Source organism: Galeopterus variegatus, unplaced genomic scaffold (assembly GCF_000696425.1).
Source record: "Galeopterus variegatus unplaced genomic scaffold, G_variegatus-3.0.2 Scaffold8337, whole genome shotgun sequence".
NCBI lineage: Eukaryota > Metazoa > Chordata > Mammalia > Dermoptera > Cynocephalidae > Galeopterus > Galeopterus variegatus.
The window spans coordinates 11,506-38,372 of record NW_007734448.1 but is presented as its reverse complement, the minus strand read 5'-3'; the positions used below and the strand labels follow the sequence as shown (position 1 = coordinate 38,372).

The 26,867-nt window shown below is 37.4% G+C and overlaps 1 protein-coding gene and 2 pseudogenes across 1 annotated transcript; 1 reads left to right on the top strand and 2 right to left on the bottom strand.

Moving 5' to 3' along the window:
- Positions 1-3,031: 3,031 nt before the first annotated feature.
- On the bottom strand, positions 3,032-9,197 carry LOC103608353 (annotated as a pseudogene).
- Positions 9,198-9,611: 414 nt separating this feature from the next.
- LOC103608352 lies at positions 9,612-10,568 on the top strand (annotated as a pseudogene).
- Positions 10,569-23,496: 12,928 nt separating this feature from the next.
- On the bottom strand, positions 23,497-24,508 carry LOC103608351 (olfactory receptor 7A10-like). Its single transcript, XM_008592800.1, has 2 exons — positions 24,341-24,508; positions 23,497-24,216 (listed from the first exon to the last, which is right to left on the bottom strand). The coding sequence occupies exons 1-2, from the start codon at positions 24,506-24,508 to the stop codon at positions 23,497-23,499; spliced, it is 888 nt and encodes a 295-aa protein (XP_008591022.1).
- Between the last annotated feature and the right edge of the window lie 2,359 nt (positions 24,509-26,867).

The window sequence follows — 26,867 nt, the reverse complement described above, 5'->3', positions numbered from 1 at the left end:
TAAAATTTAAAAATTTTTGCATCAAAGGACAGTATCAATGCTGTTACAAGGCAGTGTAAGTCATATACGTGATAGGTGATTAATATCCAGAATATATAAGGAATTACTAATGCTCAACAGCAAAACAATAAAAACCCCAATTTAAAAATGTGTAAATGCCTTGAATAGAGCTTTCACCATAGAAAATATATAAATGGACAATTAGCATATATAAAGATGCTCAGCATCACTAATTATTAGGAAAATATAAATCAAAAACACAATGAAATCTTACTCCAGACCCATGAAAATGTCTATTATTTAAAAAAGAAAAAGAAAATAACAAGAATGTGTGGGAATGTAAAACCGTTCAGGCACTGTATAAAACAGTACGGCAGTTCCTCAAAAAATTAAACATAGACCTACCATATAATCTAGCAATTCCATTTCTAGGTTTATGCCAAAAGCAAGTGAAACAAGGGACCGAAACAGATGATTGTGTTAAGAGCAACATGACTCACAATAGTCAAAAGATGGAAATAACCCAAATGTCCATTGATGGATAAATCAATACACAAGAGGTAGTACGTACATACAATGAAATATTATTCAGACTTAAAAAGAAGAAAATTTTGGTACATGATACTATATAAATGAACCTTGAAAATGTTATGATAATTGAAATAAGCCAGACATGAAAGAACAAATATTGTGTGATTCCACTTATATATACCTAAAAGAATCAAATTAATTTTTACACAGAAAGTAGTGGTTGACAGAAGTGGGGGTAAGGGAGAATGGGGACTTATTGCCTAATTGGTACAGAGTTTCAGTTTGAAATAATCAAAATGTTCTAGAGATGGAAACTCTAGAACATTAGGTAGACTGGAAAATTCTTAATACCACTGAATTTTATACTTCAAAATGGTAAAATGGTAAATTTATGTTATGTATGTTTTACCACCCTGAAATTTTTTTAAAGAGTGGCCTACTCTTAAAAGAAAGTTCATGCCATAAATAACTTATTGTGATATATAGGGATGAATCCTAAGTTCACAGAGACTGGTATGCTGGATGTTCTCAGATCCAACACCTGAACTCCCCAGGATGCCCTAAGAAAGGGCTTAGAGGCTGTTGTATTCACTAAGAGATTGAGAAATACAATGATATGTGCACCATCTCCTCCGAAATCTCTGCAGGGTTGTCTTAATGTATGACTGAGGTATCGTGGGAGGTGTTGGAAATGAAATAAGGTCACTCTAAGTTCATAGGGGAGAATGGCATCTTGGACTGCCAGATGCCAAGTGCACATCACTCAACCCAGGAAGCAATAAACTAATTGTTAATGTAAAAGGCAGCAGGACCAGCATTTTATTCTCAACTGACTGAACCACAGAAATTTTTGGAAAAAGCAATTTGTTCTAGTGTTTCCATGAAGAAAAATGATGGACTTCTAATTAAGATCCTGTGAATCTGGGGCCGAGCCCATGGCGCACTCGGGTGAGTGCGGCACTGGGAGCGCAGCAGCGCTCCTGCCGCAGGTTCGGATCCTATATAGGGATGACCCGTGCGCTCACTGGCTGAGCGCGGTGTGGCCGGTCTCAAAAAGGACAAAAAAAAATTAAAAATTAAAAAATAATCTAATAAATAGAAGCTTGGCCTAAGTCACCAGAATGAAGATTCAGAACACTTCACTTGATTCTCTGACTTGAGACTGTTCACTGACCCAGACCCTCAAATCATGCGACAAGCTAACCTTGAGAAAAGACTACTACTGCATACATGAATGCTCTATTTTCCTCCTAACTCTACCCAAAGGCACTGGTGTGTTGCAGCCAGCTCAAAACAGGTCATGAGGTCTGATTGTACATATCTCGTATCACTCCATGGTCAGCAAAGTCACACTCGTTGGTGAAAATTGCCCCAAATAAGAACATGTACGCTACAAAAGTCTGCAAATACAATTAAGCACTTTTCCTCCTTTTATTTAATCTTTCTTCCTTTGTTCCTTGTCTTTATTTTCTTTATTTTTTTCTGTTTCTTATTCTTTTCTTCCATCCTCTTTCCTGCCCTCCCTTCTTTCTTTCCTTCCTTCTTTCTTTTTCAGAGAACACTGCAAGGAATTTCTCAGAATACTAGTGCTCAAAGAAACCTGTGGATTTTAACTAGAAAATTGTGAAGTGATTAATAGGAAATTAGCATTACAACTACAGATTAATGTGGTCACCTATGGGAAGTATGATAATAAAGTATTAGCCTAATTCTGTTTCAGAAAGCATATTTTATGTCCATAATTATGTCCTATTATTACTGCCAAATTTGAGGAATGTGTAGTTGAAAATGTCATAATTGCCCATCGGCAGAATACTCACAAAGCTTTCATAATGTGTGAACAGGGATATTATGGTAGAAGGTGCGAAGAGAAATCTACAGTGTTCCTGCCTGTCAAAATATTAAGAGTAACAAAGCATCCCCAGGAAAATCATAGTGATTAGTGACACTATCAGTGCTTGAAATACCATGGGTACAGATGACTGTTATGCCCCTGCTTAACTAATGTTTTACATGATGGAGAAGAAATTAGATATTAGAGAGTGAATTTGGATTATTGTAAACTTTATCATGCTGTGACTCCAGTTGCCTCTGCGATTGCAGATGTGGTTTCTTTCTGAAGTGGGTAGACACACATCCTGAAAATTGGTATATAGTGTCCAATAGGGTAAGTGATTTTTCTCTAAGAGCAGCTTATATCAGGGGCAGCTGTTTTAATCTGACAGGCCCAGCAGTACACATTTGCTCCTCTAACTCTTCCTATAGTATTATAAGTACCCAGTTTCCTGTATTATGCATTTTGCTGCTGAAAATTCATGCAGTGCATTCTATTTTCAACAACAATCCTAGAAAAAATATAATGAGAGAGATCAAAATTTTTTAAAGAAAATACAGAAAAATACCCCAGTTGCTTATACTGTGTGAAAAATTAAAGAAACCAAACTTTGTCAATAAGGTAAATTGCAGATGATATCAGTAATTTGAAAAAAAAAATTGTGATTTATGTCTTCAAGCATTTTGAGCACTGTAGTTCATGAATAAGTCTACATTCAGACAAAATCCCCTTATGTAAAGAATGGTTTGGGCTGAAGAGTTTGTAAAGGGCTTGCTTTATGTCCTTGTTTTTAAGACTGCAGATAAAGGGGTTTAGCATGGGTGTGACCACAGTGCACATCACTGAGGCTATAGCACTTGCCCTGGAGTTTTGGGTAGCTGCAGAACTAAAGTACACTCCAAGGCCTGTCCCATAGAACAAGGAGACAACTGAGAGGTGAGACCCACAGGTAGAAAATGCTTTATACTTGCCCCCAGCTGATGAAATTCTCAAAACAGATGTTACAGTCAGAGTAAGAGAAAAGGATAACAGTGAGTGGAATAACACCTGTAATTCCAGTTGCAAAATACATTATAGCATCAATGGGGAAGGTGTCAGAACAAGAAAGTTGGACCAGCTGATTAAGTTCACAGAAACAGTAGGGAATTTCCACTTCTGTCCAAAAAGACAGTCACAAAACCATTAAGCTCTCCAACAAAGACTGTAGAGCAGTTATGGTTCAGGATGCCAGAAGCAGGAGGCCACAGAGCCAGGCGTTCATGATGACGGCATAGCACAGTGGGTGACAGATGGCCACAAACCAATCATAGGCCATCACGGTTAGGAGGAAGTTATCCGAAACTCCAAAAAACCATGGAAAAGTATGTCTCACTAATGCATCCTGTGTAGGTAATGAGTTTCCTCTGTGTCTGGATGTTCGGCAGCATCTTCAGGATGGTGGTGGTGGTGAAGCAGATGTCAGCAAAAGAGAGATTGAAGAGGAAGAAGTACATGGGTGTGTGGAGGCAGGGGTCAGTGATAATCGTCAGAATGGTGAGCAGGTTCTCAGTGAAGGTGACCAGGTACATGGACATTGAACAGCCCAAAGACAAGAGTCTGTAGGTCTGCCTCCTCTGAGAGTCACAGGAGGATAAATTCTGAAACACGTTTGCTTTTCCAGTCCCATGTGCTGACGAAACTGCTGGAAAAGATACAAGAATGCCACAAATTTAGATACAAGCAGTGTTCAACAGATTAACAGAACTTTTGTTTGCCTTTTGCACACATTTAGTGAATGAATTCCTATATATCATCTACAGGTCTATTTCTCTTTAGCTGAAAAGTCAAGGAATACCAAGTGATTCATCTTCTTGATGTTATCAGTGAGTGGCCACCATAGTCTTTTGTCCTCAACATTTGTCCATGGCAATGTTTTCCTCTACACATTCTCTGAGACCTTTTTTTTTTTGTTCATTCATGAAACACTTTTACTAGATACTTTGTGCCAAATATAGTTTCAACTTCGGGTCCTGGAAACAGAAGTGAAGTGAATATATTTTTAAATTCTTGTCTTTAACAAGTTTTATTGTGGGATATGTGGGTAAATGTGTGTTGGGGTGACAACAGAATATCAATAAACTATAAAATTTATTTCATGTGGTCATTATAATTAGCAAATAATGCAGGGTAAGGATGTTATAGAGTGAAGGGTGTTGCTTTGTGTTGCTTTGCCCCCCATGGATTTGTCACCCCACTTCCCCTGAGTGATGGAGATGCAAAGGATTACTCAAATCCCATCTCTTCTGAGCAGTGAGAGGCCCCAAAGTGGCTAATCTCCCACTGGAACTCTCAAGCGAGAGGGATACCTTCCTTGGGAAATTAATGCCAAATTGGGGTTCTCTTCCTGCATTTATTTTCCAGACCAGGAAGTTACAGGAAGAGAACAAAGGTGGGGTTATAGTTTAACAGTATAGGCTGGTAACTTTCAGTGAAACAAGTCAGATGACATTCCAGTAAGGCAATTAAGTGGTCCTATCAACACAAACTTGATCTTAGCAAACATTCTTTCTTAACAGCAATTTCTCAGTATCTTTACATAAAAATCAGTAACTAGTCTGTCTTTGAGCCAACAACCTGTTGTGCCACAATTCTTTACCTTACACCAACACACAAGTAGCCCTGCAAGAAATTCTCAAAACATCTGGAATCTGAAAAATGAATGTCACTACCACAGATACACAAGAAAGAGCAAAACCTGTTGTTAAAACAAAAATGCCAGTTAGAAAGAGCAAGAAGCTAAATAACGCCACCTCAAATATCCAACTAACATTGAAGAAGAGAAGTAAAAGTAGAAGTAACTTCAAAAGACATTTAAAACATCTAAACTAAAAGCATTAAATGACAGGAATTAAAAAATACCTGTTGATAACCACTCTAAATGTGAATGGATTAAACTCCCCATTCAAAAGGCACAGATTGACTGATTGGGTTAAAAAAGCTAAACCCAAGTACATACTGTCTTCAAGAGACCCATCTCATATATAGAGACACACGCAGGCTAAAAGTGAAGGGATGGAAAAAGATATACCATGCGAATGCAAACCCAAAATGAGCAGGAGTAGCTATTCTTATATCAGATAAAACAGACATTAAACCAAAAAACATAAAAAGAGACAAAGAAGGCCACTATATAATAATAAATGGATCTCTCCAGTAAGAAGACATAACAGTAATAAACATATATGCACCCAATACTGGAGCACTCAGATATATAAAGCAAACACTCCTAGACCTAAAGAACGAAATACACCCTGATACATTAATAGTGGGTGACTTGAACGCCACTGAGAGATTGCTGTGGTTGTTTGTTTCATTGCTTGATTAATTAAATTAATTGAGGTATTTATCTAGGATGCTAAAACCAGAAGTGAATACTGAACTCAGAAATGCAGGTGACTGTTGATGGCACAGTGACGGTCACGGAATCCCAATAAGAGGGAGTGGTAGGCTTAAAGGGGTTTCAGTAAAAGTAGAACATAAGTCCAAGGACCTTTGCAATTAAATGCAGAGGAGAAACAGGGCATTAGCTCTGGAGGGATGTGTAATCAAGTGAGGGTATTTATTTTTTATTAATGAGATGGCTCATATTTTATTATGTTTCTGAACTGATGAGAAATCCAGAACAATGGACTTTTCACAATAGTATTTTCTCACACACTGGGTATCTCAGGAAAAACAAATCAGTGGGCTAAACTGGTACACAAACAAGCTTTACTTTACAATTATTTATTGACCTGTGATGCTGAATATATTTATGTTTTTTAGACATTTTTTCTTCTATTGCAAATTGTGCAGTTTCTTTACTTCTTTAGTAGGTTGAAATGTTTTTATTCCTGTTTGTAATCACATTTTTAAAAGCATCATAAGTGGGATTATTCACCAACTTTTGTGTCTGTCATTTGGTCCTTTCATAAAGCTATATTTGGGGGAAATGTGTGAATGTTTATGAATTTCATGTAGACAAATTTATCAGTCAGTCATATGGTTTTCTCCTCATTGCTTTTAAAATGCAGAAAGTTCCTCTGCATGCTTTAAGGAAATAAATAGCATTTAATGCATATTTTCATCATGATTTCACACCTCTGTTATTCCTTATGGTACCTTTTGTCTTTTTGTGGTTTGATCTATTTCTAAAAGTTGCCATTATTTAAAAACAATTCTTTATTATTTGGATAAAAATCAACTTTATCTTTCATAAACATATTATAATCCTCATATTTTTAAGATAAATTATACTTTTAGATACTGTTTACTCAATTAAAAAAATCCTTCCTATTATATTCTTTTATTTCTATGTCTTTGCAATTTAATCTTGAAGTAGTGACTCATTGATTTTATTATATTATCACTATTTTATGTATTTATATAAAGTTATTTTCTGACTTTTACTGTACTCTGTTTCATACAGTAACCAGAAACCACTCTACTTAACCAAACTGCATTTTCACTGCCATTCCTGTTTTATCTAAGTTCTTAGTTTCACTCTAAAACTTCTCTTTCTGTATTATGCATACATACATATCCATATAGTTATTACACAAATGCATGAGTAGACTCCTGTGCACACTGGAAATGCTCTTTATGTTTTAGTGCAGTCTTCTTTTCTAACCATTCTCCTCTTTTTTTCTCACTGATTTGCACCTTAAGGAAGTTTCTGAAACCAACTATTGTAATGCCGATTCTTTATTATCAGTGGCTGCATAACATCTCGTGTGTCTCCATGCTATTTATGCTATTGATGTTTTGTCACATTTTGTCCTCAGTAAACTACTATTATATCAGTGCTACAAAATTTGGGATTGTTTAGTTAAAAAGTACTCTCTACTGGCGGTGATTTTGTCCTCCAAGGGACATTGAGTAATGTATGGAGACATTTTTGGCTTTCACACTGGGGAGGGGTTTTTGGAAAGCCAAGGGTGCTGCTTAACTTCATACAATGCACAGGGCAGACCCCACCACAAAGAATGATCTGGCCCAGGATTTCAGTAGTGTCAAGGCTTTGAAACTCTGAGTTACAGATTATTTTCACTTTTTATATTTGTAGCTATCTGCAGATTGTTTCCCCAAGACCTTGTAAAACTGTGCATTTCTGCCAGCAAGATTACAGAACTCCCCATTGGCTACCAATTTAAAAGTTCTAATGTCAGTAAATGTGACAGCTCTGAAAGTTTGAAAAAGATCTCTTGTATTCTTAAAGTATTGTTGGATTTGAGCCAATATTTATATGTTTGATCACCATTTTGATTTGATTACTAATATATGCTCATTTTCTACAGTTAATTTTTCAATTGATTTTTATAGATTGTTGTTTCACTATTGACTTTTGAAGCTATACTTATGGACATAAAAAGTTTTAAATTTTAGTGAAATGTGTACCTTCCTACTCCAGAGTCTTTTCTTACTTAAGATGGTTTGCTCATATTAAATTGTAGAGGTAGTTTTCTAGATATTCATGTAAAATATATTGTTTACTTTTATACTGAAGTCTTTAGTTTCTCCGATTTTTTATTTTTGTAATTTATGAGGTAGGGGACAAAATTTTATTTTCTTCCAGACAGAAAGCCATTGATGCCAGCTTTTATTTGACTATTCAAGCTATTCCAATTAAATTGAAATATAACTTTTTCATTTACTAAATTCCCATATATACTGAGGCATAATTCCTAATTCATTCAACAAATAATAAATGGGCATTGGCCAAGAATGTGCCAGAACACTCTGGGAACATTCTCTAATATACATTTTCTTAATTTTTTTTTTTTTATGTCTAGGGCCTTGACAACTTCATTATTAGCCCATCTTAATGTCCATAAATTAATGGTATTTTATATCTTGTTAATTAATGTTTGATGCTCCATTCCAACTGTTTAGAACAGTTGTTTTCAAACTGTTCTATTTAACCATGTGTAATTTCACTGTTACTCATTATATTTCATAATTTTTCCTTTTCTTTATTTTTTTTTCATATAATCACACAAATACAGAGGTAAATAAAATGGGTAAAGTCCCTGCTATTTGGATCTTGCATTATGAAGGTGAACACAGCGTACAATGAATTAAATAAGTATGATGTAATGCCTTCAGGGATACACCACATGCAGGATGTCATTCAGTGGAAAAGGATAGAAATGTCATGATGTGTGCAGTGTGTCACAGAACATTGTCCTGGGAAGCCTGCGCATATTGGACAAAGATCAGACCAGGCCTAGCATGTGCTCTTTGGATTTGTCAGAAAATAGATAAATACTGAGAGTCCAAGATTAACAGAGAAAAGGTACCACACAAAAAGAGTTGGGAGAGTGGGGACAGTGGTGCGCTGGACTTGCAGAGGGAGAAAATATACCTTGGGATACAAAGTTTAGTGGAGGGGGCAGGGGAAGGGGATGGAGGTTGGGGATAATTGGGTGGGGACATGGGGTACAATTGCAATTTGTGGAAATGGGTATGCTGCCAGTATAGATCGGGCATTCACATCTTGGGCAACAAGGGTGACAATCAGCTTTTTATCTCATGAATATTCATAACCCATTAAAAAAAGAGTGGGGGAAAAGTCTTGTCTCATTTCCTGTCAGACCTTATAAAAACCAAAACATTTCTTCTGATATTTCATTTGGTTGTTCTTTGTGTACTTCCATTTTTGAATTTTTGATTTAGTCCTTTGCTGTTTTTTTTCTTTAGATGAACGTTCAAACTGACATACCTTACCACAATTTTTTTCTGAGCACCCAGTAAAATGATAGCAGTCCCTATCAACTTCCTCCTCTATATCCTCTTTCTTTTTCATAGTATCCATCATATCTGACTGCTGCACAACTATCACTTTATCTACTTATATTTGTGTTTCTTCGTGTGTGTTATCAGTTATCCCTCTATTATTAGATTTTACGGGCCTTCATTTCTTAGCACTGATCAATAACTGCCTAGATAGAGAATGTAATGTAACTGTCAAGCAATTTATATTCCTCAAATCCAGGAAAAAATTGCTCACTAAAATTTTAGAATACATGACCATTTGGGGAAAGGCTGAGAATGGGACAGGNAATTGCTCACTAAAATTTTAGAATACATGACCATTTGGGGAAAGGCTGAGAATGGGACAGGGATTTCTAGTCAGAGGTAGCAAAAGGGATCCACTAAAGAAATCCTATTAATACACAAAATATAGGAATTAGTGTCTTGAAGGTTAGTAAGGCATGTTTGGGTCATGATGTCTTTCTCATTTTTTCATAGTCACATCAACCATATAGAACCAGGGAGTGATGCAGGAATTTCAGAATTTCTTCTTCTGGGACTTTCAGAGGAACCTGGATTGCAACCCCTTCTCTTTGGGCAGTTCCTGTCCATGTACCTGGTTACTGTTCTTGGGAACCTGCTCATCATCCTGGCCACAATCTCAGACTCCCACCTCCACACACCCATGTACTTCTTCCTCTCTAATCTGTCCTTGGTGGACATCTGTGTCACCTCCACCACTGTCCCAAAGATGCTGGTGAACAACCAGACACACAACAAAGTCATAACCTATGAAGGCTGCATCACCCAGGTATACTTTTATTTACTCTTTGGAATTTTGGACACCTTCCTCCTGACTGTGGTGACCAGTTTGTGGCCATCTGTCACCCCTGCACTACGCAGTCATCATGAACTCCCGGCTCTGTGTACTACTCATTCTGGTGTCCTGGATCATGAGTGCCCTGAATTCCTTGTTAAATAGCTTAATGGTGTTGAGGCTGTCCTTCTGTACAGACTTGGAAATCCCCCACTTTTTCTGTGAACTTAATTAGTTTGTCCACCTTGCCTATTCTGACACATTTTCTAATGACATGGGATTAATTTGGGAGCAGGGCTTTGGTTTTGTGGACCCCTTATTGGGATCCTTTACTCTTATTCTAAGATAGCTTCCTCCATACCTGCAACCTCATCAGCTCAGGGGAAGTACAAAGCATTTTCTACCTGTGCATCTCACCTCTCAGCTGTCTCCTTATTTTATGGTACAAGCCTAGGAGTGTACCTTAGTTCTGCTGCTACACAGAACCCACCCTCAATTGCTGTAGCCTCAGTGATATACACTGTGGTCACAACCATGCTGAACCCCTTCATCTACAGCCTGAGGAATAAGGACATAAAAGGGGCTCCAGAAAATCTCTTGAGAGGGAAGCCATAAAAGAGCTATTTTTCAAGAATTGCCTGTGATTGCAGGGCTCTAAGCTTCAGAACCAGGCATTACAGTTCTTTGATCAGGTCATGGAAGTGGAACTTGCCAATTATTTCCTGTGATTTCTATTTCGTTAATTTTAACTGGTTTATACACTTTAAGCAACTCTGTATAGTAACCTTCTGCTCTGTCTGATATTCAATATATTTTACCTTCCCCTTTTCCTGCTTTCACAAAGTTAAGATCCTGCTTTCACTTCGGATTATAAACTATTTGTACATTTCTATTCATCTCATATAGTGATGAGTTGTACTATTTTTATGGAAAAACTACTCTTGACAGTTGAGGTTCTTGATACAATTTTATTATAAAAGAAATGATAGACCACAGTTTTTCATTTTTGTGTCTATCATTTCTTTCTATTTGAATACCTGAACTGCTCTTCCTTATAATTTAGACCTTAACATAGTAGTGGTTTTACACTTGATAATGGGATTTTATTCCCCTCATAAAGATCTGTTCTCATTTTTCTCACTCAGCAACTATTATTTTTTATGTTTCTAATTTTATAAACAATTTATTTTAATTGACACATTTTAATTTTATGTACAATCATGTTTTTGTATATATGTACAATCATATGTTTTGTATATGTACATTGTATAATAATCAAGGACAGGTAGTTAGTGAGGATTCTATTCTCACACACAGCAGTGTTCACAGTGGGCACTATATTTTATGGCACAGAAAATTAATGAAATTTTATTTGCAACAACGTGGATGAACCTAGAGGGACTTATATTAAGTAAAATGAGTCAGGCACAGAAAGAGAAATATCACATGTTCTTACTTATTTGTGGGAGCTAAATATAAATAAATACATACACAAATAGACTGGGGGGTAGGGAAGAAGACACAACAAGTACAATTCCTTGAAATTGATATGATGGCACAGAAAGAGAAATATCACATGTTCTTACTTATTTGTGGGAGCTAAATATAAATAAATAAATACACAAATAGACTGGGGGGGGTAGGGAAGAAGACACAACAAGTACAATTCCTTGAAATTGATATGATGAGTGAACAGATATGAGGTTGTTGGGAGAGAGGGGGGAGAGGGAGGAAGGACGGAGGTTTTGGTTATGGGTCACAATAATCAACCACACTGAATATTGATAAAATTAAGTTAAATTAAAAAAAAAGAAAACTAATGAAATTTTGCCTATCAAATATACATTAAAATTTATTGTACACAGACAAATTAGCATAAAACAATTGACTTCATATGGTGAACTCAGAGATGACCTGTAATACGTAAAATTTTCAATCATTTGTCTTCTATAGAATATTTGTTTTTGGTGATGTACATCATGGAAATGTGCAGCCTTGGTTTCCAAGTGTAAAGGGGTGTATTCAGTGGACTGAAGGTTTGGTGTCTTGTTCTATACTATTCATTGCATCATGTTCTCTTTTTTCTTCTTGTTTTTTTTTTCTTTTCTTCTTCTTTTTTCTGATTTTATGCCTGTGTATACATTCATGTTAATATCACCACAATCAAGGTAATAAATGCCCATCACCTCCAACAATTCCCTTGTGTCTCTTTGTATCTTTTTTAATGGACAGATAAAACTGTATGAGTTTATCTTGTACAACATCATATTGTGAAGTATATATACATGGTGAAATGGTTATATCTAGCTAATTAACAAATTCATTACCTCACCTAGTTATCATTTTTGTGATGAGAACACAACATCCATTTTCATTGCATTTTTCACGAATATATTATATTGTTATAAACTATATTGACTGTACTGTACAATAGAGGCCTTGAACTTATTACTCCTATCTTACTGTAATTATGTATCCTTTGCCAACATCTCACCAACTTCACCCCCACTCTCCAGCCACTCCAGCCTTTGGAAACCACCATCCTATTCTCTACATCTGTGTGATCAACTTTTTTGATTCCACAGTGTGCCTGGCTTATGTTACTTAAAATAATGTCCTCCAGGTTCATGCATGATGTTGCAAATGACAGGATTTCCTTCCCTTTTATGACTGAACAGAATGCTATTCTGTTATTTTGTTTTTTGCTAAAAAATAACCCAGTGCTGCTGACAAATATGACTCCTTCTATTACCTTAAACAAAATATATCCTCTTTTCAATTTTGTCATAAACATTAATATCCAGGTAAGTGAACAGTCTGTATATACTTGATCGTAAATTTTATTTTATTTTTTTATGTTCTAATCTGTCTTCAATGTTCATGAGCAATGGATGAGTCACACAAGAGCTTGAATCTAACACTGCCAAACCTTTGGTGATGATGACTTGTGAATAATGGGAATGAGTTTTTCCCAGATAAACATACATATTCTTCCAATTTTTCCCAATTATGAGGAATGGAATTTCATTGATAGTCACATTTCAATATAATTATCTGAAATAGATGTAAATAACCAGGTAATCATGAATGTTGCCTTCAAATATAAAAAGTAGCCAATTATTCTGAATGTCCTCAGTTCTGTTTGCATGATTATTGTATCAGTAAGCTATTGCTGCATAACAAGCCACCCCAAAATAAATGGCTTAAAATAATTTTTTTTTTCTTCTTTTGTATCACATAGGAGTCTATGATGTGAAAGTTTTCTGGTCTTTTCTGGTCTCCTCCTGAGTCTGTCATCAGATACAAATCAGCTGAAGTTGATCTGCTAATCTTGGTTGGGTTCTTTCATACCTAGGTGTTTGCTGGCATGAAGCTTGTATGGGTGGCCGTGGTTGGGACACCTGGGATCTGCTCCCCACCATCCACTCCTCCTACAGCAGGCTTGCCTATACTTGTTCACAAGTCAGAGGCAGGGTTATAGGAGAGAGCAGCAGCAGCACACCAAGGTTCCTTTAGGCACACTGTCACTTCTGCCATATTCTATTGTGCAATGCAAGTATGAAATACTAAGGCCAGCCCAGATTCAAAGGTGGAGAAATAGACTCCCACTGGATGGAGTTCTTTGATGGGAGAAGCCTCACAGTCACACCAAAAAAGTTATGTATGCAGGGAAGAGTGGTGAATTAGGACCATCTCTGCAAATGGTCTGCACAAGTATAATTGTGAATTCATCAGACTTGGGGGGATACTTCAAGGCTCAAACCCTGAACAATGAGTTCTTTCACCTCCACCCTAAGCAGGAAAATGAATTTTTTGGACAAGTGATAGAGAGTCATACTATATGTTTAATGTAAATCTATGGAAATTCTACTTCAGAAGGTCAGGAGTCTGTAGATAGAAATGTCCCCTTCTTGCTCCTCTCCTCTACTTAATCACTTCTAGAGTAAGAAAAAATGAACTCTTTTCCTTCTAAATGCTGCACTGAGTCCAAGAAGCCTATGTCTTGACACAATTGGTAAGTGAAGTTAGGGGAATGTTGATTCATGGACACATCTTGATGACCCCAGAGAGCCCAGCAAGGAATGAAGGGAGGTGGAGATGGTGGAAGCATGAATTTTACCTGCAGAAATGTTGGGACACAGAGATGGATATGTGTTGAGCAAGGCATTCAAGTAGAGCCTTCTGCAACGTTTAGCTGTGGAAGGTTCTTGGTTTTCTCTCAGTCATGTTCTCTCTCACTCTCATACTGCTCCCATTTCTCTCTCCAAGTCTCAATTTCTGGGTCTTCAATTTTACCAGTGGGAACTTTCTTTCTCAAAGTCTGATTTGTGATCTGTCTTGCCATTCCCACCTCTGATATTTTCTACTATTTCACTGGAGGTTTACATACCCTCCATGTCACACTAAACAATTATTTTACTTAAATATGATATTCCCATGAAAAGTGCATCATAAATATTCAACTGGAGGAATTATCACAAACTGAATATAGCTGTATAACCAGCACCCTAGGATCTTTCTCTCCAGGACTATCTTCGAAACCCACTCCCTCCACCCACATAACCACTATTCTGACCCTAATACCATACATTAGTTTTGATTGGTTTTGTACTCTATAAAGTAAATCATATAGTACACTTTAGTTAAAGTCAAGCTTATTTTATGGGTTTATGCATATTGTTGGATATGGTTGTAGATCAATCTTTGCATTGGTGTACGGTATTCCAATATCTGACTATACCCATTTTTATGTACCCCATTAAAAAGTAAATAGACTTTATATCTCGGAGAGGTTTCTGGTTTACAGAAAATATAAGTGGAAAGTTCAGAGTCATATTCTTCCTCCTCATCACCACACAGTTTCCCCTATAATTAACATCTTGCATGAGAGTAGCTCATTTGTTACAAATGATGAGCAAATATTGATACAATACGATTATTAACTGAAGTCTACAGTTTACACTAGGGTTAACTCTCTGTGTTGTACATTCTCTGGGTTTTGACAATGATATGTATCCACCATTACAGCATCATACAAAATAGTTCCATTGCCCTAAATATCCTCTAGGTTCCAGGTATTCATCTCTGCCTACCTTCCGTAAATCTAAGGCTGTAGAGGATTCATAAAGCAAATGTACCTCACAGGGCCTGGTTTTCCAAAGCCTCGCCATTTCAAATATTGACCTTGCAGAGGACAGGAAATTTTCTTCAGTCTATAAATTCTTTGGTGTAAGATAAAGATTTGTAACACAGCAAGGCTGCTGGTTCAATGATAAACAATTTACTGATTAATATGTAAGGATACTGAGAGACTGCCGTAAGAAGGAATGTTTGCTGAGATCAAGCTTTTGTTGGTGGATCACTTAAATTGTCTTATGGAATGTCATCTGGCTTGTTTCACTGAGAGTTACCAGCCAATATTGTTAAACTATAACCCCACCTATGTCTCTTGCTGTAACTTCCTGGGCTAAAGAATAAATGTAGGAAGAAAACCCCAATTCAGGGTTAATTTCCCAAGGAACGAATGCCTTTCCCTTGAGGGTTCTGGGGAAGTTAACCACTTTGGGGCTTCTCACTGCTAAGAGGAGATGGGCTTTGAGTAATCCTTTGTGGCTCCATCACCCAGGGGAAGAGGGGTGACAAATATGTGGGGGGCAAAGCAACATAAGACCACCACTGATATTTTTTACTAACTTCACAGTTTTCCCTTTTCCAGAATGTCACACAGGTGGAATCACACAGTATGTAGATGTTTTAGTCCGTTTTGTGTTGCTATAACAGAAATACCTGAGACTGGGCAATTTATAAGGAAAAAGGTTTATTTGGCTTACGATTCTGGGATAGCTGCATCTGGCATGGGCCTCAGACTGCTTCTACTCATGGTGGAAAGTGGCAGGCAGCCAGTGGGTACAAGCAGATCACATGGAAAGAGGAAGCAAGAGAGAGGAAGCGAGAGAGAGGAGGTGCCAGGGTCCTTTAAACAATCAGGTCTCATGGGAACTAATAGAGTGAGAACTCACTCACTACCCCTCCCCCAGGGAGAGCATTAATCCATTCATGAGGGATCCACCCCATGGCTCCATCAGTTTCCAACACTGCCACATTGGAGATCAAATTTCCACATGAGTTTTGGAGGGGACAGCACATCCAAACTCCACCAGTAGACTTTTTGGATTGACTTCCTTCACTTATCAATATGCATTGAATTTCCCCTATGTATTTTCTTGTCTTTGTAGCTCATTTTTATTGCTTAATAATATTTTGTTGTATGAATATACCACAGTTAGATATCCACTTACCTACTGAAGTTCATATTCATTGTGTACATGTTTTGGAAATTATAAAAAAAGTTGCTGAAGGTTTCCATGTGTGTGTACACACTTATTCTCCATATCCTTGCCAGCATTTTGTGTTGTCAGTGTTTTGAATTTTAACTATTCTAATACATGTGTATTTGATTCCTATTATTTAATATGCAGTTTCCTGATTATGTATGATGTTGAGGATATTCTTATATGTTTATTTGCCAATGGTATATCGTATTTATTAGATGTCCATTCAGTTGTTTTGCCTATTTCTCAAATTGAGCTGTTTGTATCCTTATTTTGAGTTTTAATAGTTCTCTCTCTATATATATATATATATATTTTTTTTTTTCCTTTTTTGTCTTTTTTCGTGACCGGCAATGGATCGCAACCCTCAGTGTTGCGCCTGTACCGGACCGGGACTGGCAACGGGATCGCAACCCTCGGTGTCGCCCCCGCACCTCACTCAGCCAGTGAGCGGCCGGTCTGTATGTGGGATCCAAACCCTCGGTGGGAGTGCTGCCATGCTTCCCAAGCGGCACACTGTAGCAGTGCGCCACTGGGCCAGCCTCTTTATATATTTTTAATACCAGTCCTTAAGATCGCAACCCTCAGTGTCGCGCCCGTACTGGACCGGGACTGGCACTGGGATCACAACCCTCGGTGTTGCACCCGCACCTCACTCAGCCAGTGAGCGGCCGGTCTGTATGTGGGATCCAAACCCTCGGTGGGAGTGCTGCCATGCTTCCCAAGCGGCACACTGTAGCAGTGCGCCACTGGGCCAGCCTCTTTATATATTTTTAATACCAGTCCTTAATCAGAAGCATGTTTCATAAAGGTTGTCTCCCAGTGTTTTGTTTGCATTTTGATTCTCCCAACAGTGTCATTCCCAGAGCCAAATTTTAAAATTTTAATAAAGTAAAACATCAATTGTTTTCGAATGTGGGTCATGCTTTATGTATTGTATCTAAAATGTCATTGCCAAACCCACTGTAACCTATATTTTCTTCAGCTGTATTCTAATAGTTTTATAGTTTGGCATTTTCACTTAGGTCTAAGATCCATTTATAAGGAAAATTATTGTATACATCAATTTTTTATTTTTAATTTTACCTTTATATGGAGTAGAGTTTATTGTTCCCATACATGCATAGATTGTATAACAGTCACATGAGAATTGTTAGTGTATTTGTCACCTAAACATTTATCATTTCTTTGCAATTATAACATTCACTATCCTCTTTTCTGGCTATTTACAAATGGATAATACAATATTATTTGTATATTCACCTTAGAGCATCAGAACATATTGCTCCTATACAACACAGACTTTATAATTTTGTACCCATTTACCAACCTCTCCCCATCCCCCTCTTGCCGTCTCCTTCCCTGCCTCTGTTCTATTCTATTCTCTATTTGTTTATATTTTTAAATATATTTTTCCTCAGTTGACCCATGATAATTGTATATATTTATCTGGGTACATTTATACAGTGTGTGATGATCACATCAGCATACTTAGCATGTTCATCACCACAAATGTTTGTCACATCTTTGTGCTATAAGCATTCAAAATCCTCTCAATTAGCTACTTGAAGTTACAGAGTAATTTGCCGTTCACTATATTCTCACTAAATTGCTAAGGAACACTAGATCTTATTCTTCTTAACTCTCTATAATTTTATATCCATTGACCAATCTCTCCTTATCAACCCTCCCCCCTCTCCTTACCAGTCTCTATTCTGCTCTCTACTTCTGTGAGATCAATTTTTTTAGCTTTTTAGTATTTCTATTTCTGTGCCTGGTTTATTTCACTTAACATAATTCTTTTTAAGCTCCTCTGTGTTGCTGCAAATGGCAGGATTTCATTGATTTAAATGGTTGAGTTGTATTTCACTGTGTATATGTACACATTTTCTTTATCCAGTCATCCATTGATGGATGTTTAGGTAGGTTCCAACTCATGGCTATTGTAAATAGAGCTGTGATAAACATGGAGAGTAGGTATCCCTTTGACATGATGATTTCTTTCCTTTGGGTACATACCCAGTATTGGGAATACTGGATCCTATGGTAGTCCTATATGTAATTTTTGAGAAACCTCCATGCTGTTTTCCATAATGGCTATATTAATTCACACTTCCATCAACAATGTATGATTGTTCCCCTTTCTCTGGATTCTCACCAGCATCTGTTATATTATCAAAAAGATAATAGCCATTCTAATGCGGTGAGATAATATCTCATTGTTGTTTTGATGTGCATTTCTCTGATGATTAGTGATGTTAAGCATTTTATTTTTGTATACCTTTTGGCCATTTATATATGCTTTTTTGTGAAATATCTATTCATTTGCTTTCCCATTTTTTTAACTGCCAATCACTCCACTGGGTAAAAACATGCCTCAATCTTCTGCATAGAAGGATTGGTCTACAAATTTTGTGCCCTGAGTTTTCTGGGTGCTGTCTGGGGTTCTGGCTTTTAAGTCACAGGTTTCTGGTAGCTAATGGGATCCAGCATTCAAGTGTCTTGAATGGCCTATAGATATCAAAGCAGCAGTTTTAAATGGCTGGCCAGGATTCCCAATGACTCCTCCTTCTGGCTCCTTTGGAAATAAAGCCTGAGTTCCAGTCTCACACAGAAAGAGGTTAGAATGCACATCTGTTGTCCCAACTACTCCAGCTGCTCTCTGAGGGCCTGGCTTCCATCTCACCTATTTGTGGAAACTGACAGGTCAGGCAATCACTATTCTTCTGGAAATTTGAATGGCAGGTGGGCACCTCCATAGCTCATCCAACCAGCTCACTGCAGAGATAGAACCAAGCCTCCAGGTAATCAGCCTGTCTCTCAGAACTGATGGATCTTGGTATTCTCTAGGCACCCAGAGCATCAGAGAGCAAAACTGTGGTTTGAAAAAGTGTGTCATCTGAATGAGCATGCAAAGAAAGTGGGAGATAAACTCAAGCTCCCACTTTCTGCATAAGGAAAGAGGGAACTGGACCACATATATAGAATCCCAACTTTTCCACCTGGTAATCTAGGGACTGTCTTCTATCTTGCCTGTCTTGTGGCACTGGTGGGAATTGATGTGCCCTAGTCTCCTGTGAGCATGAACCAAAAAGGTAGGGGTTTGGACAAGCACAAAGGATTGAGAGGGGTCCAGAATCTCTGTTGGGGCTGATTGGTGAGATTAATCTCTTACATGATGCCAAACTGTCAAGACTTGGAGAGGAGACTGTTTTATCTAAGATGCAGAAACCAACACAGAGAGACAAGGAACATAAAGAGATGAGGAAATATGTTCCAAACAAGAGAACAACATAAATCTCCAGAAATCGACCCTAATGAAATGGACATCAGTGATTTACCAGATACACAAGCCATAGGAGTGGTCACAAAGATGCTCACTTTGATTAACTTGACCAATGGAATGGAATACAGAGCCCAGAAATAAACTTACACACTTTTGGTCAATTCATTTTTGACAAAGATGCCAACAACACACAATTAGGAAAGGACAGTATCTTCAATAAATTGTGTTAGGAAAACTGCATATTCAAATGTAGAAGAAATAAATTAGACCTTATCTTGAGCCATATACAAAAATCAGCTGAAAATGGATTAAAGACTTCAATTTGAGACCAGAAACTGCCAAACTCCTAGAAGAAAACATAGAATGAAACTTCCAAGACATTGGTCTGGGCAATGATTTTCTTGACATAAAACTAAAAGCACAGGCAACAAAAGCAAAAATAGACAAGTGGGATTACATCAAACTAGCAAAAAGCTTCTGCACAGCTAAGAAGATGATAGACACAGTAAACGGATAACCCAAGGCATGGGAGAAACAATAAATATTATAGTGGGGTTAATAATCAAAATATACACAGAATTCAAACAACCCAGTACAAAGAAAACAAATAATATGATTAAAATATGGGCAAAGAAATTGAACAGACATTTCTCAAAAGAAGACATACAAATGGGCGATAGGTACATGGGGAAAAAAAAAAAGAGCAAACATCACTAATCATCAGGGAAATGCAAATTGAAACCACAATGAGCTATTGCCTCACTCTTCTTAGGATGGCTATTATCAAAATGACAAGAGATAACAAGTGTTGTGCAGGGTATGAAGAAAAGAGAATCCTGGTATACTCCCCTGTTGGGAATGTAAATAATATGGGAAAACCACATGAAAGTTCTTCAAAAAGTTAAAAATAGACCCTAGCAGTCCCTCTTCTGGGTATAAACCCAACATAAATTAAATCAGCACGTTGTAGAGATATCTGTGCTCTCATGTTCATTTCACATTCTGCACATTAGCCAAGATATGTAAATAACCTAAGTGTTCATGGAGGGATGAACTGGTTGTATACACTAACTATGTGTAATAAAACAAAATAGAAATTTTGTTCATTTTATGATTTTATTTATAATATATAAACTTACATATATATAGTAATTTTATTTGGCATTAAATAGAAAGATCTTGCTTTTGTGACAACATGGATGAACCTGGAGGATATTATGCACAGTGAAATAATCCAGACACAGAAATAAAAATATGCATGATCTCACTGACTTTTTTATTGAGACATAATTGATTGCACATTTCTGTGGGGTACACCATTAACTATCAATACCTGTGTGCAATATGTGATGCTCAAGTCAGTATAATTAGTATATTCGACCTTACACATTGTAATCATTTTTTAAAAATGCATAATCTCACTTATACATGAAATCTAAAAAATGTCAAATGCATAGAAACAAAGAGTAGAATAGTGGTTACCAGGGAGATGCAGGTAAAAGGTACTCAGCTGCAGTTAAGAAGTGTAGTGGGAAACCCTGAGTATTTTCTGATTGTTAGACCTGCCCCCTTCCACTGGAGAAACTCTTTTAGAAATTTTATACTCTGCTGTCTTAATCGCAAACTCTGACTTGCCTGTTTCCTGCACCTGCCTGTATTCATGTGCTAATAGGAGATAACAGTCTCACACCACCCTAAGGTCTGGATGCAAATTAGGCTCCAGAGCGGGCCAATGAACTGTGTCCCATAATCAGCCAATACAAATTAGCAGGACTGCATCCCTTATTTACATAGGAAGACCTGAACTTCCCCAAGATGGGAACTTGGGCAGAAAGTCAGGGTGGGAATTTTGGCTATATAAGTCTGCCTGTTTCCTTTATTCAGGGAGAAACTGATCTAGGAATCTTCATTCCCCAGTGCTCTCCTTGCTTGCAAGCAATAAAGCGCTGTAACATCAAAAAGAGCTGTAACACCAAAAAGAGCTGTCAACTATTAAAAGAGCTATAAAACCAATGTTGGTCTTGGATTCTTCTGTGCAAGTGCCTCACAACAGAAGGACTAGATATCTAATGTACAGCGTGAGGACAGTTAGTAATATTGTACTGCACACTGTAAATTAGCTACAACAGTAGAGTTTAGGTGCTTTTGCCAGAAAAAAAAAAAAGAAGACAAAAAACAAAGGTAAACATTTGAGGTGTTGGACTTAAAATGTTTCATTTGCATTGGCCAAAAGAATACAGTGATGTCACAGTGTCCCTTATGGGGCCTTGGTGTGTTTCTGCTGCTCTCCCATGTAAACCTGCCTCTTCAGTGGAACAGGTCCAGGCAAGCCTGCTGTATGAGGAGGGGAGGACATAAGGAGCAGATCCCAGTTGTCCCAGCCATGAGCACCTTGGTCCAACCTACAACCAGAAAGCCTCCAGATGTGAAAGAACCCAACCAAGATTAGCAGAACACCTCCAGCTGACCACATACTCATGAGGAAGCCAGAAGACACTCCCATATAGACTCTCACATGATAAGAAAAGCATTATCTTAAACCATTTACTCTTTGATGGCCTGTTAGGAAGCTACAGTTTACTGATACAATGATCAATGAAAACAGAACTAAAGACATTCAGAATTAACTGCAGCTTCTTATTTTTGACATTGTTTCTGATATTTGAAGGCAGCACTCACGATTACCTGGATGTTCATGTTTATTTCAAACAACCGTGTTAAACAAAGGCTACCATTGCAATTCCCTTGTAGATAAGCAGGAGAGGTTGGAAGGATATGTATATTTTTGCAGGAATAGCTTGTAACCTTCAATCACAAGTCTCCATTCCCAGAGGCATGACTGGGTAGAAATTCAAGGTCTTGTGTGAATTGTCCTTTGATCGTGAGAAGTGAAGGGAATTTAGGGCATAAAAGATATAAGGAAATTGATGATAGAATAATACATATGTCATTCACTCACTTGTACTTTAATATTTATGACAAAAAATTTAAAGGGGAAGGTATTTTGTTTAGGGCAAGGGAAGAAGTCCTATTCATAGGCAGCATTGGAAAATTTTAACCATACATGTAAATATGATCCAAGAAAATGATATAAAACAGAACACCAAATCCCTCATCTCAATTAACAAACTCGTACATGGACATCAAGCTTCTACATTTCAATGAGTAGAAGTACATCATCAAAAAACAATCTTCCATAGTAATTCAATGAATGATTGAAAATTTTACCTCATGATATTTAAGGTTTTATCTTCCTCTAAGTCCATATTAAGTCAATCAATATATGCAAATCTGTCTTTCAGTGTACACTACACGTGGAACATGTGTTTGATAAGCAATTTTTGACTTACTACACTATGCCAGGAACATAGTAGGCACTGCAGACAATGGACTTGATAAGAATCAGGATCATAGAAGAATAAAATCCCATAACAAGCTGTAATGTGCACAACTACATAAAGGTCTATATTATTAGAAAAAGCAGTTAAGGTAGAGATAGAGAAAGATATGAAAGTGAAGACCTGTGGTCTCAGATTGTCCTCTATTATAAAGTTATATGAATAGCCTTAGTTGCCAGGTGTAGTTTATTCTATAGGATGAGTTCAACTCATCACTATATAAGACACATTGGAATCTCCAAATTGTTTCCAAACCAAAGATGGGAATAACTTTGGGAAAGTAGAAAAATGACAAAAGGAGAACAAAAACAAAAACAAAACCTGTTGAATATCAGAGATGACAGAAAACTTTATAAAGGGAGTTGCTTAAATTCTATAAAGCAGTTGAAATTATTTTTTAAAAAAATGGAAATTCAAAGAAATAAATAGAAGAAAGATATACTTCCATGCCTGATTAAATAATCACAATTACTAGCTGTGAGGCTTAGAGCTCTGCAATCATGGACACATCCTGAAAAATGGTCCTTTTATAGTTTCCTACCAAAAAACCTTTTCAGAGCTCTCTTTATGTCTTTATTCCTCAGACTGTAGATGAAGGGGTTCAGCATGGGAGTGACCACAGTGTACATCACTGAGGCTATTGAATTTGCACGTGAGCTGTGTGTAGCAGTAGAGCTAAGGTACACACCTAGGCTTGTACCATAAAATAAGGAGACAACGGAGAGGTGAGAGGCACAGGTGGAAAATGCTTTATACTTACCCTGAGATGATGAAATTTTATGTACGGATGAAACTATCTTAGAATAAGAGTAAAGGATTCCAGCCAGGGGGCCACCACCCAGTAGCCCAACTATAAAATACATCACTATGTCAATAACAAAGGTGTTAGAACAGGCATGGTGGACCACTTGATTAAGTTCACAGAAGAAGTGGGGGATTTCCACATCTGTACAAAATGACAGCTGCAACACTATTAAGCTATACAACAAAGATTGCAGAACACTCAGAATCCAGGACACCAAAACCAGCAGTCCATATAGCCTGGGTTTCATAATGACCATGTAGTGCAGGGGGTCACAGATGGCCACAAACCGGTCATATGCCATCACAGTCAGGAGAAAGTTTTCTAAGTCTGCAAAGAGGATAAAAAAGTACATCTGGGTGATGCAGCCTGCATAGCTTATGAACTTACTCTTTGTCTGTATGTTCACCAGCATCTTTGGAACAGTGGTGGAGGTGAAACAGATGTCAGAAAAGAACAGGTTGCAGAGGAAGATGTACATGGGCATGTGGAGGTGGGAGTCTGAGATGATGGCCAATTGTCTGTATGTTCACCAGCATCTTTGGAACAGTGGTGGAGGTGAAACAGATGTCAGAAAAGGACAGGTTGCAGAGGAAGATGTACATGGGCATGTGGAGGTGGGAGTCTGAGATGATGGCCAAGATGATGAACAGGTTCCCAAGCACAGTGACCAGGTACATGGACAGGAACAGCCCAAAGATGAAAGTTAACAATCTGGGTTCCTCTGAAAATCCCATAAGAAGAAATTCAGAAATATGTGTATTATTCCCTGATTCCACGTGGTTGATATGACTAGCAAAGATGGGGGGCAGGGAGAGAACAAGACATGGGCATGCATTACTAATCTTTCAGAAATGCTGTCATTTATATTTTACAGTCAAGAAATTGTTTTTATATTTCATGTATCAATGTGGTCCCCTTTAGGGGATCATCCTGCCATCTCTAGTGAGGAAATCCTTCCCACTGTCCACCTTTCTGAAGATGTCATGAATTCTACAGTTATAATGAGAAAATATTTCATGCATTGTAGGAATATGAACTGAATGTTCAGCATTTCAAGGCACTGTTTAAACAGAGAGTGAACAAAGCTGAAAAGAATACAATCTTACTATCTAACGACAGAGAAAGAAAATAAGGAAATAAAAATATGATAAAACATGTCGGATAGTGATAGGTGCTTGGGAAGATAATATAACAGGTAAAAAGGAGAGCATAGATGGGGTGTATTTTTTTTAGTGGTGGTTAGTGATGACCTGCAAACTAGGTGACATTTGAACAAAGATTTCAAGGAAAACAGGGCAGGAGCCACAAGGTCATCTGTGGAAGTGGGTGGCGGCAGGAGCCATAGAGAGTACAAAGACCCTGAGTAAGTTGCTTGCTCCTAATGTTCAAGGGCAACAAAGAATCCAGTGTGGCAGGGGAGTGAGGAAGAGGAGAGTGATGAGAGATGGTGTCAGTGTCAGAGAATGGTGAGAAATGAGGTGGCCTCATTGCTGCTGAAACTTCAAGACACAAGGAGTCCCTCTGCCCAGATGTGGTAAGTCCTTCTGTCCAACTTTGGTAATTTGACTGCAAAGGTGCCCCATGAACTGAAATGAACCTGCTATTTATTTGTAACTGTTGCCTTATGTCTGGCCTCCACACTATGTGTTGTGGCCAAGTCCCCTTTCTCTGAATATTGCTCTCGCCCTTAAACACATACACAGATATGTAGCATGTATACACATGCAGCACACGGGGCCTCCTGGGGTTGTATTAATACCATGATTTTCACACTCCCAGCCTAATATTAGAAAGGAGTGAATATAAGGTGAGTTTTCAATATCAGATTATCTTTCCTCTAAAGAGTTCAGAATTGGTACCCAGAAATTCCAATTCTTATATCTACTATACACTTGGGTCTCATTTTTGTATGCCATTATCTGCCCTATATAGTTTGTTCAATAAGCAGAGTGAGAGGAGTTAAATGGGCCTGAGGTGGGAAAAGGGTCTAATAAGCTCAGGTGGTCCCTGAGAGACTGTGAGGAAGAGAAAGCTTCCTTGATTCTGGTTATATTTCAACTCCTGTTACATCTCCTTGCTGCCCAGCAAATACAGTAAAAGATCAAAAATAAAGAATTCTGGCATTGATATCTAGTCCCTTCATTGTTTTTAATTTAGGAAGAGTGTTAGTTTTAATGATTACTAAAATTATTGTTTACTTTTTGAAACTAAAAATATATATAAAGTTATCCAAAAGAAATGTTTATTTTATTTTAGTTTATTTGTTTTATTTTATTTATTTTGTTTTGTTTTTTGGCAGTTAGCAGGTAACCATAAGATAATTTTAATGATAGCTTTTTCAGTAATAAAACAGAATCTGGTTAAACACCCCCATTTTAAAAAAATGGAGAAAAAGGAATGAACCAGCAGTTTACAAAAGGAAATATGAGAACAATGGTAAAATTTTGGCATCTTTATATGAAAGAACAAAAGACTTTTTTTTCCTGTGTCTATTCCATGTTTATTTGGCCAGTTGATTGCTGTATGGTGTGACAGTAAATGACACAGGTCTCTTTTTCACTTTACTTGTGTTTCTCGTGTGGCAATCAATCTTTGCTATTTGTGGGCTTTGGATTTTGATGACTTTTTTCACAAATCCAATGAGCACACCATAGTCCTGGTTCTGTTTCGTAAATGACACAGGTCTCTTTTTCACTTTACTTGTGTTTCTCGTGTGGCAATCAATCTTTGCCATTTGTGGGCTTTGGATTTTGATGACTTTTTTCACAAATCCAATGAGCACACCATAGTCCTGGTTCTGTTTTTCATTCAACATGCAAAGCCCACCCACAGCATATAAAATCCTGCACACATCATGACAATTGTATTATTTTACAATGAAAAGCATTCTTCATATTATTTATCCCTGAGGACATTATGTGGTACACACATTTCTTTCTATTTATTTCATTGTGCTCTGTTTTCTCCACTCTAACACAAGATCAATTCAGCACAGATGCTACTTTGTATATTCACTTTTGTATTTTCACAAATATATGTGAATATGGGTGCATTAAAAAGAAAGAAATTTGAAGAAACTGAAAAGTTATGAAA

What these genes read in the sequence shown, in the direction of transcription:
- LOC103608351 (XM_008592800.1), bottom strand. Translation starts at nt 24,508, where the DNA reads ATGGGATTTTCAGAGGAACCCAGATTGTTAACTTTCATCTTTGGGCTG. An exon ending in GCAACCTGTCCTTTTCTGAC is followed by an intron (nt 24,217 to 24,340) that starts ATCTGTTTCACC and finishes TTCTTTTCTGAC; the next exon opens with ATCTGTTTCACCTCCACCAC.